The 18382-nt window shown below is 25.8% G+C and overlaps 3 protein-coding genes across 3 annotated transcripts; 2 read left to right on the top strand and 1 right to left on the bottom strand.

The window, feature by feature from the left end:
• The first annotated feature begins 564 nt into the window (after positions 1-564).
• On the top strand, positions 565-3872 carry LOC112680154 (probable 39S ribosomal protein L45, mitochondrial). The gene is made up of 8 exons (XM_025550166.1): positions 565-789; positions 1600-1825; positions 1901-2017; positions 2661-2873; positions 2954-3108; positions 3192-3240; positions 3322-3471; positions 3550-3872. Exons 2-8 carry the CDS (start codon positions 1784-1786, stop codon positions 3814-3816), a joined length of 993 nt encoding a protein of 330 aa, XP_025405951.1. The 5' UTR covers positions 565-789; positions 1600-1783; the 3' UTR covers positions 3817-3872.
• A 152-nt stretch (positions 3873-4024) lies between these two features.
• Positions 4025-12706, bottom strand: LOC112680133 (regulator of G-protein signaling loco). Its single transcript, XM_025550138.1, has 13 exons — positions 11930-12706; positions 10495-11046; positions 9981-10421; positions 8414-8500; positions 7984-8205; positions 7744-7905; positions 7357-7632; positions 6296-6493; positions 6000-6230; positions 5552-5635; positions 5341-5494; positions 4441-4532; positions 4025-4382 (listed from the first exon to the last, which is right to left on the bottom strand). Exons 1-13 carry the CDS (start codon positions 12491-12493, stop codon positions 4089-4091), a joined length of 3357 nt encoding a protein of 1118 aa, XP_025405923.1. The 5' UTR covers positions 12494-12706; the 3' UTR covers positions 4025-4088.
• A 340-nt stretch (positions 12707-13046) lies between these two features.
• Positions 13047-16534, top strand: LOC112680134 (E3 ubiquitin-protein ligase RNF180-like). The gene is made up of 2 exons (XM_025550139.1): positions 13047-13317; positions 16310-16534. Exons 1-2 carry the CDS (start codon positions 13117-13119, stop codon positions 16460-16462), a joined length of 354 nt encoding a protein of 117 aa, XP_025405924.1. The 5' UTR covers positions 13047-13116; the 3' UTR covers positions 16463-16534.
• Positions 16535-18382: the final 1848 nt, after the last annotated feature.

Here is an 18382-nt window from a genome sequence, read left to right as displayed (position 1 = left end):
CTGCCGAGTGCAGAGTGCACAACAGGCGAATATAATATTGTGTATAGTAGTATACTAATAATTTGACATACTGTATTACTATACAATAAACTAGGCTACGGCTGCCCCTCCATACATTCCGTGTCGGCGGTTCCCACTTTCTCAGAAGGCAATCGCTGTCATAGTTATCGATACGTTGCATATACAAATTTACACACACAAACGCACATAAAATATGCTAATAGCGCATGCGCGATTCTCCGCGGAGACTGCACACTACCGTTGCCTCCGTCAGAAAACGTCACAGGCTGTGACTCACAGCGGCTGGCCGATAATTATTATTCTAACTTTTGGGTACAAACAGATTTTAGGCGTTCTCCATGTTTTGTGTGTACAAGTTATATTATTATTCTTTAAATCATATTATGATTATTTATCCCTACTTTATTCCACGTTATCACTAAATGAGTTATTATCAAATATCAATAGCAATTGTAATACGTTTATTATTTTGTATTATAACGTTTTGTAATATAAAAGATTAGAATAATTATTCAATTGTTTTATTTTCTGTTGTATTTGTTTAGGTAGACGATTAGGTAGTTCGTACTGTGAGTTGTGACTTCTGAGAACAAAATAAAGTATTCTAATTTCAAATTAAAGTTATTAAAGTGATTAGTATGTTTTTGTTTCAAATTGTTTTTTCATATTTTTTAAAAATGAATCCAATTTATGATGCGATTGTATTGCTTTTAGAACATCCTTACAGACGTTGGAGTACATGTGACAAAAACGATTTACTTAGGCAAGGTTAGCAAACCAACTCTTTCTCTGACGTATTTATCTGCAGACAAAATTGGCTCAAAAGTATTTTGTAGGTCTTTCAATTCCAACGTTTATACTAAACATTCTTGGATATGTGGAAGTTTTTATTTACAGAGGTTATTCTGTTGGCCATGCATTTTATTAAGTCGGTCAAATTCTGTTTGGATTACATTAGGCTATGCTGATTTTTACTAGGAAGACACTAGTCAATTTAGAAACTAAAAATTGTTATTATTTAGGTCAATAAATTTTTTTGAAATTTTCTTTTGCGTCAATTTTGTAAATATTCAACTATTTGTAACTCAAAACTAAAGAGACACTTTTTAGGGTTTATGTCTCAGTTTTGTATAAATTATAGATGTATATAGTATTTTGATATTATAATTATAATTTATATACAATATACCTACCAGTAATGCCAAATTGTAACTTAGTAGTTAGCATTTAATTGTGTGTCATAGTGAAAATGAAACCGTTCTCTGACAGATTTTTAAAGAAAAAAATTGTATTTAAACAAAATAAATGAGTTTTTAGGACTGTGCGATTCGCTTTAATAAGTCTAGATGGGTAGGAACAAAATTGTTGCCTCCTCAAAATTTTAATGCCAGAACCGCCACTGGTGCAACCATAGACCTATAAACTATTATAGGTTAACTATAATAGGTCTATGTGTGCTACCAGTAATGATTTGAATCCCAAACAGTTGGTACTAATCAAGGTTTATAGATAATATTTATTTGAGTACTAATCTTTTTATTTTTTTTTTTGTTCTTATCACTCTGGAAAAACATATAGGCTCAATTCATGTGATACAATAAGGTTCCTGATTAAAGATATCTTTAAAACATTTTTTTTTGGATTTTAATATAGTATATGAATATTAAAAATCAATTGTCTACTAGTAATAAATCACCACTGAATTGTTTTGGTTCATATATTTTTAATAATTGATAAGTCTTAAGTTGTAGTTTTAATTACTATGTACAGAAGCATACAAACAGCTTGTATAGGGCTGAATAAGGTGAACATCTTTTATTTTATTTGGAAACTATATGTTGCAAGCACATTTGAAAAACATTTTTTTAAACTTTTATAGTTCCATCGTTTGAATGATACTGTAAAAAATATACTAACTATTGGTTTTATGGACCAAATGAGATGGAGAAGTAACAAACATTATAAACCTGAGTTCAAGAAGTTGAGGAGTCAAAAGGTAAGTAAATATTTAGAGTTGTTAAATAATTTTATATATTAAACACACAACTGAGTCTTAATAACTAGGAATTTTGAATAATTCTAATTCAATTGTACATTCTTTCAAATTTATTTTTATTTAAATTTATCAAGATAACTTAAATATTTCTTATCCTATTTAAGTTTCAATTTATAAAGGTTAAATTGTATAAACTAATTATTTAAATAGAAATTATACTCTCTAGTTTTGTTATTACTTAAGGGAATTGGAAGCATTAACTTTCTATCTTTGTCTGTTTTGGATTTTTGAAAATAATTTTATTCCATCGTGATATATACATTTCTTAAACTATTAATTTTATCTCTATAAACCCAACTAAATTAAATTTAAATTTAAAAATTGTCAATAGTGAATTTAATTATTTTTTTTATTGTCATGTCTTATATTTATTTGATGTATTTATCTTTAAAGTCTTTTTGTCACTTATTTGCTAAGATGAGTATGTTTCATATTCATTGAAATTAGTCTTATTTATAAAAACCTAGACCTAAATTTGGGTATAATTAATTTTGTTTAAAATAGTTTTCAATCATGATGAATATTTAAAATAATTGTTTTTGAAATATAATTATAAATGAAAACCAATTTAAATGTTATATAGGTTCTCAAAGTGACTTTACCTGATTTTGAAGATGATGCAAAAGATTCTGATGATTTTAGTCCTGAAAAATTACGTACTAGATACAAAGAAAAAGGTATACAACCCACAAGACCCTGGGTGGAACGATCAACCTTTATCAATAATACAGGCTCTATTATTGAGCCTTATGTTCCACCAGAAGGAGATGGCAAAATTTCACCTATTAGTACTGCTGTAAAGTTCAAATTAATTTTCTTAATTATATCATAACTATATTTTAAATATAATTAGATATTATTATTTACCTTATTTAGGGAGCCAAACAAAAAATCGAATTATTAAAAAAAAAAAAAGACACTTGGCAAGCTATTCGTCAGATAAGACAAAATGAAGAAGAATTTGAATTATATCCAGAATTCATAACAAAAGCACAAGATATTTATATTAAGGCTCATTCACTTTTAGCCAAGTGTGTATAAATTAATATAATTAATTTCCTCTTCTCATAATTATTTTTATTAATATTCAATTTGAATGATTTTATTTCATTAGCAAAGACAAAAAAAATTTACTTCAATATGTTACCGAAAAAGCTTATGTTGTAAGTAGATGACTCATTTAATGGGATTACTTTAAATGAATATACTTGTTTTAATATAATTTCATATTGTTTATATTTTAGGAAATGGTTCATAATATAGACAATAAGACATTACATTGGTCATTTATAAAATCGGTTGAACCACCTCGTGTTGTTCATGCAAGAGTGACGGATATTATAACCAAAGATAATTTGTTTGCACAAATTACTGTGCGTTTTCATACACAACAAGTATATATATATATTTTTAGATAAATTTAAATTACAGGTTTTACGTTAGTTGTTTTATTAATTAATATATGTTTTTAGACGTTATCAGTTTTTGATCGTTTTGGACGCATCATTTTTGGCAGTGATGTAGTTGCTAAAGATGTTTTAGAATATGTAGTATATGAAAAACACATTGTAAATCAATATGGAATATGGCGGATACATGGAAAAATCATTCCTGATTGGATGCCTCCTAAAGAACCAGTTAAAATTACAAATTTAATAAATCTTGAACATGAAACAGAAACGGCTTTAGAAGCTATACCAGATGAAGCAAAATCTAAAATTATACTTCCTGATGCATAGCCACAGTTTATCAATGTAAAAAACAACAAATAAAAATTTAGATACTTGTTATTTTATTAAATTTATTTTTTAAGTAAAATATGTTTGTACAAAAACCACTCAAATTCAAAATATAAAAATATATGATCTACATAATATAAATACCCTCTCCGTAATAATACTGAACATAAAAAAATACATTTAAAAAATATTCTTATAGTAACGTAAAATAAATGTTTTGCTGTATATTATTAATATTAACAATTTAGTTTTATAATTTTTAAATAAATTATTTAAACAAAACTACTCGTTGGTTTATCAATATATACAGGATTTTTAGTTTTAATATCAATTTTTTTTTTTATTTGCTGATCGTTAGTTAAGTTCTTAGGTTTAGGTGGTAGAGGAGGTGGAAGATGTCTCATCACTTTAGTACTATTTTCAGCAATTGGATTTGGCCTTTTAAATTCTCCATCATTAACAGATTTGTAAAATCGTGCTGACTCTCTGTTTAAACTATTACGCTCTGTTAATCTAATTGATTTTCGGTGTTTTTTATTAGTATCTACAGTTTTATTTTCTTTATCCTAAACAATACAGAAATAATTATTAAAATAAAAGAAAACGGAATATTATTTCCAATACCTTTAAGAAGTCTGGCATTTCAAAATTGATCTCGGTACCACGTTGATCTTCTAATCTACTTCTTTGAGCACGTTTTAATCCTTCATATAATGCTAAAAATTGATATTAGTTTAGTTGTAGTATTGAAGTTAGTAATAATTTATAATTAAGGATAGTTATCATTAGAACACAGATTTATAAACATTAAAAACCAACCAAAAATGCATTTATGATGATGAAATAGTATATAATGTGCATATCATATGATCAACCAGAATAAATATGCAAATGCATACAAATCCGCACTCTAGTTATCATAGATATTGTGGAGTAGTTGATAAATACGTTATAATCTAAATGTTGAATTAAAAAATATTTTAAAAATGATTTAATATCTTCCTCCTCGAGAAAATTCTATATACACCTCTGAACAATAACATAATATTTATTGAATTAACCAGGAGCACTTATTTTATTATTATATTAAGTAATAAGATTGTTGTCATTAATAGCTTGTATGTAAAATTTTGATCAACAGTACAAGTTTGAAAAAAAATTGAAATCATAGGGTTAAAAATAATTCTGGTCAAAAGTTAGTAAAATATATATACACTATAATAGTGGTCGGCAACCAGTGACGTGCAGATCGCATTTGGCCCACAAGTCTCTTTTACATGGCCCGCATTAAATTCCAAAACTAAGAAATTTCATTGAATATTATATCAATTTTTTGTATTGTCTGGCTTTTTTAATTTGTAAATTTGGCTCAAGAGTCCAAAAAGGTAGCCACTGCATTATAGCCAGTGCTGAATTACCCATTAGGCGGAGTAGGCGTACGCCTTAGAGCCCCACTCATTCAATTCTGTTCTATTATATTAACCATAAATATATTTATTAATAGTAAAAAAAAAGAGTAATTACCATCACTTTCAGACTGTCGATCATTTTGTATTTTTGTAATTGGCTTAAATTTAGCTATAATTGGTGGAAGTTTGCTTAATGTTTGTTTTTTTTCAGAACTATTAATTTTTTGATCTTGAATAACACATTGTGATTTACATGTCTTTTTGATTTTCTAAGATAAAAACATAAAATAATTTAATGTGATATATTTTAATAATAATATTCTTACTCTTTGTTTTTCATGAAATATTGAATCTCTTCTTAAAAATCTACTAATCAAACTAGAAGACTGTTCTGATCCCCATTCTTCAGACTAAATAAAAAAATAAAGAAAAATATTGGTATGTTATTATGAATAAATTATTTACATTAACTAAATAACTCAATTTATATTAGGTAATTATAATCAGAAAAATAACCATGATATTATAATTTAAACAAATAAAATTAATTTTAGAACCATAAAGTTTCCTATTTCAAAATAAAACATAATAATATATATATATATATATATAAAATATATAATAAAAAAAATAATACAAATATATATATATATATATAAAATATATGCGAATATATAACATATAATTATGTGTTTCATATTGACTTCATGGTAATTATAATTATAAAAATGACAAAAAAAAAAAATTAGATAAAAATTTAATATATTTATTCACTTTTAAAGATCCTTGATCTGATGGAAGTTTCATTGACTCTGGATTTTTATTTTGCAATAAATCTTCAAATACTTGATTGGTTAAATCATCTAAATTAGTAGGATTTTGTCCATTTTTTATTGTAAAACTTTGAGCAAATGATGTCATATGATTACGAGTCAAAACTTGGATTCGTCTATCTTCTACCATTGAAACATCAATATCTGGATCAATAACTTCATTTTCACTAATCTAGAATAGCAAATTAAAATAAATATTGTAATATTTATATTTTTTTTAATATCAAAAATACTCACAGAACATAATGTTACCAATTCAATTTTATAACCATAAGATGACAATATAGGCCCTATTTCTTGACCAATTGTTGAGTCTATTTTACAATCAACATGTATAGTTTTTCTATCAGGTAGATCCAGTCTGAACGATATTCTAGGTTCAACTTTAACATCTAAACCATCTAGTAAGCAAGAATTACCATTTGAATCAATGATCTATAAATTAAAACAAAAGAAATAATCATTCACTTTGAATTTATTTAAAATTAGACAATTAATATGATAAAATAAGTACAAATTTCAAAAAATCAAAAAAATCATATTCTATATCTTGAAATTTATTAATGCAGTTAAACAAATAACAAAACTACATCATTATATTTTTTATTTTTTAATAATGTTAGTTTTGAAACATTATACTGTACTATTATTTAAACAGTAACAAAACATTTAAAATTTTATAACATAGTTAGAATTGTATCAAATTACCTAGAATGTAGTCTTATAATTTCACACCTCATATACAGTACATCAAAATGTAGAAATTACAATTAACAATAACTATACAATAGCTATGTATTAACAGTAAAAGTAGTTTAGAAAATGATAACATCTATAGATATTCACCAATTATTTTAAAATAAATACCAATATAAGTAGTTCAAAAATAAGATTAATAATAAAAATGCAGTTCACACAATCCACATTTTACAAGTTTTGTTGACACATCATATAAATTCACAAAATGATCTAACCAAATAATTGGAACTAAAATGTAAAAATTTTAAATTCCAAACTAAAAGTACTAAAAGAGGTAAAAATTATTATAAATCAATATAATGCAGTACATTGCCAATTAGATGTATAGTAATCAAAGAGTAATCGACAGAGTACATATTTATTTCTAATTGTATACACTGTTAAAGAATATTGTATTTGATATATGGGAAAAATATTTCAATTCAGTGTAATATTAAATTTAAAAATCTAGAACCAAAGTAAGTACAATAAATCATGTTTAGCACTATAAAAATTAAATATTATATTATTATAATATAATATAATATAAACAATTGTACCTGTTCACTATTTGATTGAGCTTTGACTTTAAAGTTTTTATAGGGATAACCACGTTTATCAAATAATCTCTGAATTAGAACTCGAACTGTAATATCTGGAGATACATGCAATACTGTTGATGACTGGTCAGGAAGTGTCACTCGACACAAACCAGATGTTAATGGAGGTTGTACAGAAGACTGACGTCTCCATGACAGTAATGATTTACGACGACTTCCAGTATTAATACGATGTTCAACAGTGCTCATATTATTTGTTTCTTCAATATCAGAATCCTTATAAATAAAAATAATGAGTTTAACTTATAGACTATTAAATTTAAATTTTTAATAGTTTTAACAATTTATTAGTATTTATTATTGATTAAAAAAAAAAAAAATGTTTACCTTTTTGTTAGGATATTGCAAGGATTTTAAAATAGTTGTATCTTGTTCGTTAAATGGTATATGATCACTTATTTGTTCAACTAAATACATTTTATAAAGATCAGACTTTACAAATCGAGGATAGCTATCAAACTTCATTAAATTAAATACTTGTTTTTGTGCCTTAAATAAGTAACATATATTTATGAATTATTTTATTTGCTCATCATGATATCAAGTTATAAAATAAACAGAATATACCTGTAAAAAAAGATGAGGATCAGCTTGTTCAATTTGTTCAGTAGTGATATTTGAAGCTTTTGAATCCACATTAACTGGTTCAATAGCATCACAAGCTAAATGCTTAGTGTATATATCTCGAGCAATAGCACATCGTAATTCTTGATCTTCAGTAGAACAATAATGTTCACAGGCTGTCCAAAAATATAAATTCTCTGCGCTGAATTCTTTTTTCAAAAATTCCTATTTAAAATTATTTTGTTAATATGCTACAAATATATTTTATATGTTAATTTTTACAAGCTAAAAGCATATAAAAAAAAGGTTTTAAATGTAATTGTTTGCTTATACTAACTTCTTATATAAAGCTTATAATAATAATAATAATAATAAAGAATACAAAATCAAATATTGGCACTTAAATAAAATACAATATAATTAATATACTTACTGCAAAATTTTGTGAAATTAAAGGGTCTTGCAAAACCCTTTCAAATGATAATGTCCAATCCTGAGCTTGACTGGTTTTTGAATCATTCTAAAAATTATAACATTTAAATTCTTAATATGAAAATAACATAATTCATCAACAAAATGATACATAATATTATGTACTTTCATCACAGATGTAATAAAATTGTAATACCAATATGTATTAAATCTATACTTCAGCATTTTATATAAAATCTAGATAAATAAGTAAATACATTTATGTTTAAAACTTTTAATAGTATTATAATACATGGATAACATAACGATAGCTATTACAAAAAAATTTCTAAATAAAATTCCTAATTATTAACAACAGTGACTCATAATAAAATGATAAATTCAAGAGACATCCGCCCACTATACAGATTAGAATTTAAATCAGTGGTGTTATTTTCATATTTTTCATGGTATGCAAAATTAACTAGTAATAAATCTATATTCTTTAAATTATGTTATAATAATATATATAACTTATTTATAAAATTAAAAAATAATTAAAGCAATTAAATTAACACAGTTGGCAATCTACAAATATGGCAATAATAACATTTAATTTATTTGTAGTTATAAGAAAACAATATTGTATATAAGTATTACAGTTTAGTAAAATATATTAAAATTAAAATTAAGTGTAATGAAACATCATACTCAATAGAGATTTATGAAAAATTTAACAGTATTCAGTGGTTTAGCTTTTCAAAAAATACTTGAACTATAGTTAAAATATAGATACCGTGAATTTGCCTTCAAAAGAATTTGTTCGTCTCAGAACACGCACAAAAGAGCTATTAGAAAATGTAATACAACTAATTTTACGAAAAGGAAGCATATCCTTTGCTAATGAAAAAAATATTTACCAAAACCATTTAATTAAATACACTAGACATAATTAAAATCTTTATGTCACAGTATCATATCAATTTGCACATTGCCTATTTTTTTGATTTTTAATTATGTATGACAAACACAAACACATGCCACGGATATTGAAGTGACGTCAAAGCGTAGTAACCTACCTATATTCACATTTAAAATTGTAATTAGAACTACATCATATGAATACTAATGAAATCAACTCCTAAAGATATATTTTAGAAGGAACAATAAATTAAATAATAATTAAATAAAAATAATTTTAACAAGTTAAAACAATAAATATAGGAAATATAAAAATATTCAAATTAATTTTTCATGATACACATAGACATATTAAAGCCTACAAAAATTGTGAAATGTTTACAAAATAAAATTTGTAGCACAAGTATAAAATACATTATTCTATAATTTTTGAATAAATGCCTTCAACTATAATATATAACTCAACACTTTCAATAGCATACAAAATTGTATATAAATATTGTACTTCAGTTGTAATAAATTAAAGTTAGCAAAAACATTATAAGAGTATGAAAAATATAAAATAATTTTTTTGTTTTTAACATTAATTATTATATAACAATAATTATTATTCATTCACATTGAGGTAAATAAACTTATTAATTTGATAAAATAAAATATGAACTTACACAAAAACCATCAGTTTCTGGCCCAAAATCTTCTGTTCCTTCTTTAACATTTTGCAAACTTCCCCAAATGTTAGCAACACAATCTTCATCATTGGTTTTAAAATCTTCTAAGCTTTGAGTTACAAGTGGATATCTTAAACAATCAAATACTGTATTTGATTTGGTTTTGACATCTGATAATATTTCTTGACTTCGATAACTGCTTCCCAAACTCATTCCTTCACAAGAATTATTTTCTTGCTGTACACTACTTTCACTTTTTGATCTACGAGGTCCAGGTGATCTATTCAGTACAGGATAATCAGGTCCTAACTGACTAAATACAAGATCAACAGAGCTAGTACTTAAAGGCGAACGACTTCTTGGACCCCGTTCTATTACATTATCCTTAGGAGTGATAGAATCTGAACAATCAACACAATGTGTTGCCATATCACCTACCTTAATTAATAATGTGCCATAATATTATCATGTATTATTTAACTATATGTAAGAAAATAAAAATAAAAATTACTTGTTGGATGTGTAAACATTGATTCTGTACATCAACCATTAAAATTCTATCGGTCTGCATAACACAATAATCTTTATACCCGATACCTGAGTCACTGTTACTTGTTGTTGTAGTACTATCATGACTTGGATGTGGTGAATTACCATTAATAGAAATACGATTAACATCATTTTTATAATATTTTTCAATAGAAATTACAACTTGATTACAGTTTGGTGGAAAATGAGTACATAAACCATTAGAATCTTTAACACAAGTAATTTTAAAACTTTTAGCTTGTGTACAGTGTTCTTCATGTGAAGCTGGGTCTACAGCAAATACATGACAAGAATTTGATGGCTCATCATCAATAGATGATATAGTAACTACACCAAAGTATTTGCTATTTTCATCAGAACTGGCAGCACAGAACATAACTCGACTACCTGGATACATAGCTAATGTCACTCCAGCATTATTTTGTAAACAAAGATTAGATCTATATCCTGTCATCAGTACAGCTGCATGTGAACGTTTTTCTGCTTTCAAACGCTTAATACAACTCTTTACAACCTAATTTCAAAATAAAATAAAACTCATTAAAATATGGGTTTAAATTACAACAATGAAAAAATATAATTTCTTAACATCTTGATTAAATGTTGAAATAAAACAAAATATTTTTGAATAAAATTCAGTTGATATATATATATATATCAAAGGCGGCCAAACTTTTTTCGGCTACGATCTACTGAAAATATACTTGACCTTTGAAGATTGACTTTCTTAGACATTTTTTTTTATAAACCAGAATAAAAGATAAAAACTTTACAGGTAAAACTTATCGACAATTTGTTCATGACCACCATGATTAATTTTGTGCATGTGGCCTAAAAATAAATTCTAACATGATCGACTCTGAAATCATCCGCGATCGACCGGTCGATCGCGATCCACCGTTTGGCCGTCCCTGATATATATGTATAACTTTTATTTAAAACAAAACTTCATTTCAAAAATTTACTTCCAATTCTACATAAATGTAGTGCAAAATTATTAATTATTTATTAATTCATTTTTCTCTATTATTTGTTTTGATTCTTGAAATATTGGATTTTATAATAAATATTATAATAGAGATTTATAATTAGAATTAAAATTAGAATTAAAATTAGAATATTGATTTATTATTGCCGAAATTAAAAATGAATTTAGTATTTAGTACTATTAAATAATATGAAAATATAAATATGATCTAAAATAAATATTATGTTAATAAATTAAAGAAAACTTAAATCATACTAAATGAATACCAACATTTTAATACAAGCTTGGTTGTACTTAAATATTATAAAAATAAATAGGAATTATAAACTAACCATATAAAAAGTATTATAATATTTTAAATATAAAACTATAACAACCATACGAAACATTTAAAAAAAATATTACTAACTTGAAGTCGAGATCCAGCAGGAATACATGGCATTTCTATTGATCCTAAATACCTCACAACTATTTGGAAGTTATAATTGGTTATTTCTTCTTTATCATATGATGAACAATTATTATTACGAATACAAGGCTTTGATATATGAGGAAACTCCATGCCATAATCTTCATCATTTCTTATTTTATTAACATTAATAGGTGTTAAGGCTGGTCTAGATTTGTGTGGATATTTTGGTCGCTGTCTGCCTAATTCATTTTTAAACTCTTCATCAGAGCTATCTGAATAATAATTCTCTGCTATTTGTAAACGTAATGCTGATTGACATCCACCAATCAATTGTACAACATCATCATGTAATAGCTTACTAACATTATGGTTGCTAACAGCTACCAAATAGTCACCTGCTCTAAGACCTGCTTGATCAGCAGGACTTCCAGGAACAATGCAACTAAGTATACACGGTTGCTGTCCAGAAATAGTGAATCCAAAGCCATTTTTACCCCTGTTAACTTCCACCATACGTACACCATAGTTAGGTCGTTTTTTACGTCTTCGAACAGGATGCATTGCAAACAATAAAATTACATTATCAAAAATCTTAATGCTTCACTATAAGTAACTGATTGAATTAAAAACTTATATTTCACAAACCAAAATATACATTTTAAACTCAAAACATCTTTTGTATATAAATTGATAAAGCGAAATTAGTAAAAAACATGACAAAACATTTTTATTACCAAATAAATACAGATAATAAGTACTTATTCCTTAGAATGGAATTTTTATTTGACTCAGAATATACTTTAATGATATAAATGCCAACCATGAACTTTCTTCAAAATAGACCAGGGTTCGATAACATAGCCGTTAGAGTTTACCAATTTGGTAACAATAAATCGTTATCAATCACCTTATCACCTTATTTATTACATTTGTAAACAAAAACCAAAGACTTCCAATTTATTATACAATTTTGTAAGACATAACACATGCAAGTATAGAAATGTGTTTAAAATTAAATCACTAAATCTAATCAGCGTATTTTGTCACGTTTTTATTATTTTATTTTTAAATTTTTAAAATGTTATGAAATTATACATTATACAGTTATCTATTTTACGAGAAACATTAATTTCAATAATATAAAGTTTTTAATTTTATCCCTTATTGATTTTTTCTTAAAAAAAATGACTGTTATAAGTATCAAATGCCAAAAATGTAGATTTGAACTAGTATCCAGTGAGAGTTCTTCCATACTCGACTGTCATGAAAAGCTAATTCAAAATGCAGCTAGAGTTACTTACAGTTGTAATGATAATTTTATGGAAAATAATTGGTACCTTTCATCTAATACTTTACCTGATTGGATAAATTCTTCAATAGAAGAAGTAAGTGGTTAAGATAATTATTAAATTTTATACTACTACTATTTAAACAAATAAATAACCTTTTTAACACGTGTTTAATTTTAAAATTAAACTTTTTATTTTATTTAAGAAATTCGCTTTTAATGTATTTTCTTTTCTAAATTGACAATCAGTTTTAAAGTTGATAGGGTTAGGTTACATTAAAATTTAAATAATGTTTAAATAATAAAAATAAGTTGCTTGTGATAGGTATAATTGATGCAACATTAATTAATGACTGGCCATTAGCTTTAGTGAATATGAGAAGAAAATTATAAGCTAATGGCTAGATACTAATAATTATCATTATTAATGTTTAAAATATGATTTAAATTTTTATAAAAACTAGTAAATGTATGTTACACAGGAAGTTAATTGCTTAGTTGCCTTTTTTATGTATATATACTTTCTTTTTCATGGAGAAAATATGATGATAAAAATGGGTTTATAATTTAAATATTTTAATTTTCTATAAATTTTAATTTCTTACTGTCAATTATTCTTATATTACTTTTTCAGCCTATGTTTCATTTTAACTATGACGGTTTAATCATAGTAAAAAAAAAGAAAAGATAATTCATTAGTTTATAATTCTCTCTGTATTTTTGGATACTTGGTATTATTATTGTACTTAATTTTCTTGGTTTTAAATGTCTTCTTTCAGCCTATGTTTCATTTTAACTATGACGGTTTAATCATAGTAAAAAAAAAAAAAAGATAATTCATTAGTTTATAATTCTCACTGTATTTTTGGATACTTGGTATTATTATTGTACTTAATTTTCTTGGTTTAAAATGTCTTTTGGTTTTTCACAATATTATTCTATATTTTACTACATTATTTGTCGTTTATGACTATTATAATAGTAAATAAATATTATATTGATTTATTCATTTAAAAATTAAGAAAAAACTTTAGTGACATGAAACATGTGCATTGGTGTGTAAATAATAAAAGATTATCATCAACTTTGTTGCCAAGTTCATCATTTCATCCAGTGGCGTGGTGAACGACGTTTACCTAATGCAATTGCTTAGCCCTAGAAATTTTCTGGGGGAGGTGAGTAGGTACCCCTTGGCTCTTTGAAATTGTACCTTTATTTATGTCCTTACTCTGTTGACTGCAGTGGTGGCTTGCTATTGAGTACTATAACTATATAGTGCCACAGTTGTAGTTAGTTTGTCTAAGCTAGAGCAATTGGCATTTGTTGTTAGATTTGTAACTTATAAAGGAATTATTCAAGAGCATTTAGTTGCATTAGAAGTAGCTAGAGATGCTTCAGGCAAAGATTTATTTAATTTATTTTCTGAGATATGTGCAAAATACCAATTAGAATGGAAAAAAAAACTCATCACTCAAGCATATGATGGGGCAAGTACAATGCAAGGGGAATACTAAGGTTTAAGATCTCACATTCAATCACAAAATCCACAGGCTATATATATTTGGTGTTTTGCGTGTATATTAAATCTAGTTGTAGTCGATGTTTGTGAATCTAACGTTGATATTAAAATTGTTATTTCTAATATCCAAGCTTTGATTACATTCATGTTGGCAAGGAAATGAGCAGAAGACTGTTGAAGTTCAGCTATTTTTGTACTCAAATATAAGAAGTACATAAGTAAGTACAGTAAGTACAGTAAGTATAAGAAAAATTTGTCCACCACTCGTTGGACCTTACACGATCATGCAGTTAATGTAGTTTATCATAAATACTTAGTTGTTTTAGAAACTTAAGAAAATCTCACTAAGTCACCTGATACTAGCACAGTATGCCAAGCAAAGGGTCTTTATCCAAACATTGCTATAATGATCCTTATGAAAAAAATAATTGATATTACCACTCCACTCTCAAATTACCTACAATCATCAACCTTGGACTTTGTAGAAGCATTACATTTAGTTGATAGTGTACAAGATTGAATGAAAAAATTAAGAACTGAAGATGTTTAATAATATAATGGATGAAGCCAAATTATTTTCTACATTGCATAAGTTAGAAGAAACTAGTTTAAAAGAAGAACGATTGAGAAGGAAAACAAAATTGCCTAATGAAAATTGCCCCCCTAATGAAGCCCCCCTAATGTTATTAACAAATTTAAGATAAATATATATTTCTATATTCTGGATAAAATAATTGGTACATTAGACAGTCATTTTCAATCCAGTCGAGGTATATTAACAGATTTCAGTTGACTATCATATGCTCGTATTAAAAATGACTCAAAAGACTCATTTCTTCCTCCAAATACATTTTTAGAACTTCATAAATGGCTCTCATTTTTTTTTATTTACTCAGGTAAAGATAATAAAGAATAGATTAAGAACAACCATCGGTCAAAACAGATTGAAATCATTAATGCTTTTATCTTGCAAAGATATTTTACTTAATTTAGAAGAAGCATTAGCTAGAATGAATAAATCTTCTCAACTGCTAGAAAGAACTCTTTTATTAAAATAAATAAATAAATAAATTTATATTTATATGATACTGTAAATAAATAATGATATTACTATAAACCTATATTATTTTTTATGTATTAAATTTTAATTATAATTAATGCATTATAAAATGTAATTTCTAATAGTACATATACATATAAGCAAGGCTTCTTATAACAAAAATTCAAAATTAGCATACAGAAAATTATATATAGTTTGGTGTGGTGATGGTGTGGGAGGAGATAGTAGGTGTATCATTGTATAAATAATTTGCTTAGGGTTTGAAAGATGTTCACCACGTCACTGATTTCAATTATTAGAAATATAATAATTTTTATTTACCTTTCTACTTAATATTAAATATTTTTACTATCCACTTTATACTTGTTTTAAAATTGTACATTTATTTTATAAAATAAAAACTTACAACTGTTTATAATTTCTATGTTTAATCAAAAAAGTAATTATTTGGAAGTACATTTTCTTTATAACTATTAAACATTTTTATAATAATTGTAATTTTTGTTTCAGGGTGATTGGCAAAAAGGTAAATTAATTTGCCCAAATTGCAATTTAAGAGTTGGATCTTTTGATTTTGTCAGTGGTATGAAGTGTCCATGTAAAAAATTTATATTGCCTCAAATACATTTAGTGAAAAGTAAAGTCGATATTTATTTCCGTTGAAAATATAGTAATTATTTTTTATATTATATAATTATTGATAACTGCTATATTGTATAAAATTAATAATTTTCAAATAAACCACACTAAAAATGAAGCATTTTGTCAATTATTTATAAATTTATAACTATTGTGCATATTCTTGCTATTGAAAATCAAATTTTATGAAGAATAAGAGTGATGTAGGATCCTGACAACAACTCTGAACGCTCTTTCTTTATTTGAGTTGATATGTATGATATTGAGCTTTAAGGCTGATTTACACGTTACCAGTTAGTACTGGCATGCTAGCTGAAAGGTCACTGGCATGTGGCAGTTGATAGGCTAATCTTACACAACGCTAGCAGTGGCGTATTTAGAAACTTATTTTGGGAAGGGTGTCATACCTAATAGTGAAATAATTTTATAAATTAGTATAAAATGTTTTTTATCAACTTACTGTTAGGTTTTTTATTAACTCATTGAAATCAAACTATTAACTTCAATTGATTTAAAATAAGAATCCAATGTTTTTAATTTTTTTGTTTTACTGGTTCCATTTCAGTACTCTTTCAATACCAACTCAACAATTAAATGAAAATAAATTAATGAAATCGAACTAAATTAAACATATGATTGTATTAATCGTATTTTTTATTACTTTATGTTGCGCATATATGCATAATATATACTGTCAACTGACAAGACATGATAGTCATGAATAGTGGTGGATAGGTAGTTTTTTTGTTACAGGGAAATATTTTAATGGGGCCACTGAAATGAAAAAAAAATTTTGCTTTTAAAAAATGTATTATATTTACTCATCTTAATTTAATTTAAATAATTTAACTATAAAAAAAAAAAAAATTTCCATGAAAAAATTTATGGTATCGAGGGGTCACTGACATAATATAGGGCGAGAGCCCGCAGGGAAAAATCCCTTTTTCCCTATGGGCCTATCCACCTCTGGTCACGAACTAAGATATTGATATTCTTATCGACCGATAATTTCCCCACTTCAGATTATTTATGTACTAAGTGTGTGTGAGTGCAGTGCGGTCGATTTTTATTATTAATCCGATTGCAATTTAATTATTAGTGTGATATTAATATTTTTTTTTATATATACATTTTTTTTTCATTATACTTTAATACTTAATTGAATAAACAAACTAAAATTATTATATTACTAATATGTTTAAAATTTGACGTTTTCAAATATTTAGAAGGGGGAAACCCCCAATACCCTCCAAAATATGCCACTGGCTTCTAGTATAGGTGCTAACGGGCGATGCCCTTTAGCACCTATAGTAGACCTTTCTCTTTTCCACCAATACCCGTTTCCACCAAAAGTGTATCATTCCCTTTTCCACCAAATGAGATATTGATCACTTTTTTACCAAAACAATTGTATACTACGCTTAAATTAAAAGCTATAGCACAAAAATAACTTTATTTAACATATACTATTAATTCAATAAATGTAAAGGCATTATATAATATATGCGAGTACAATATATGTTAGAAAATGTTAAATTTTATTTAAAAAAAATGGTCAAATATAAAAAGATGAAAAAATAATATATTATGATATACGATACCTTAGTTATGTAAATTATAACTATATATATATAATTAGTTGATATTTGTTAACTGATCCAATAAGAAATTTAAAGTTGTTTAGTACTAGTGTTTTATTTCCACGTTTACTTTCGATAACTTTAGCCATCATAGAATTATAAATTTTAAAATTTACGTTTTATTTCAATTCACACGCAATTGTAATGCATTATTTAATCTGTGCCATCTTTTCACTCAATGACGTATTTTTGAGGGAGTGTTCTACATGTCTGGACACCCCCGACTTTTTTAAAAAAAAAGTCCTAATATATGGGACATTGGTGTTACCATTTATTTTATAGTACACTTTCTTTATTTTTTTTT

The sequence above is a fragment of the Sipha flava genome, unplaced genomic scaffold (assembly GCF_003268045.1).
Source record: "Sipha flava isolate LNK unplaced genomic scaffold, YSA_version1 174_pilon_pilon, whole genome shotgun sequence".
NCBI classification, from domain to species: domain Eukaryota; kingdom Metazoa; phylum Arthropoda; class Insecta; order Hemiptera; family Aphididae; genus Sipha; species Sipha flava.
The sequence above is the reverse complement of the archived record's forward strand: the minus strand, read 5'-3'. Positions and strand labels throughout refer to the sequence as shown.

Bases quoted from the DNA above. Each gene is read 5' to 3' on its own strand.
- LOC112680154 (XM_025550166.1), top strand. From the start codon at position 1,784: ATGTACAGAAGCATACAAACAGCTTGTATAGGGCTGAATAAG. The intron at 2,018-2,660 runs GTAAGTAAATAT...AATGTTATATAG, and splicing joins AGAAGTTGAGGAGTCAAAAG to GTTCTCAAAGTGACTTTACC. The intron at 2,874-2,953 runs GTAAAGTTCAAA...TACCTTATTTAG, and splicing joins TTTCACCTATTAGTACTGCT to GGAGCCAAACAAAAAATCGA.
- LOC112680134 (XM_025550139.1), top strand. From the start codon at position 13,117: ATGACTGTTATAAGTATCAAATGCCAAAAATGTAGATTTGAACTAGTA. The intron at 13,318-16,309 runs GTAAGTGGTTAA...TTTTTGTTTCAG, and splicing joins TAAATTCTTCAATAGAAGAA to GGTGATTGGCAAAAAGGTAA.
- LOC112680133 (XM_025550138.1), bottom strand. From the start codon at position 12,493: ATGCATCCTGTTCGAAGACGTAAAAAACGACCTAACTATGGTGTACGT. The intron at 6,494-7,356 runs GTACAATTGTTT...TTTAATTTATAG, and splicing joins CTCAATCAAATAGTGAACAG to ATCATTGATTCAAATGGTAA. The intron at 5,495-5,551 runs GTAAGAATATTA...TTTTTATCTTAG, and splicing joins TATTTCATGAAAAACAAAGA to AAAATCAAAAAGACATGTAA.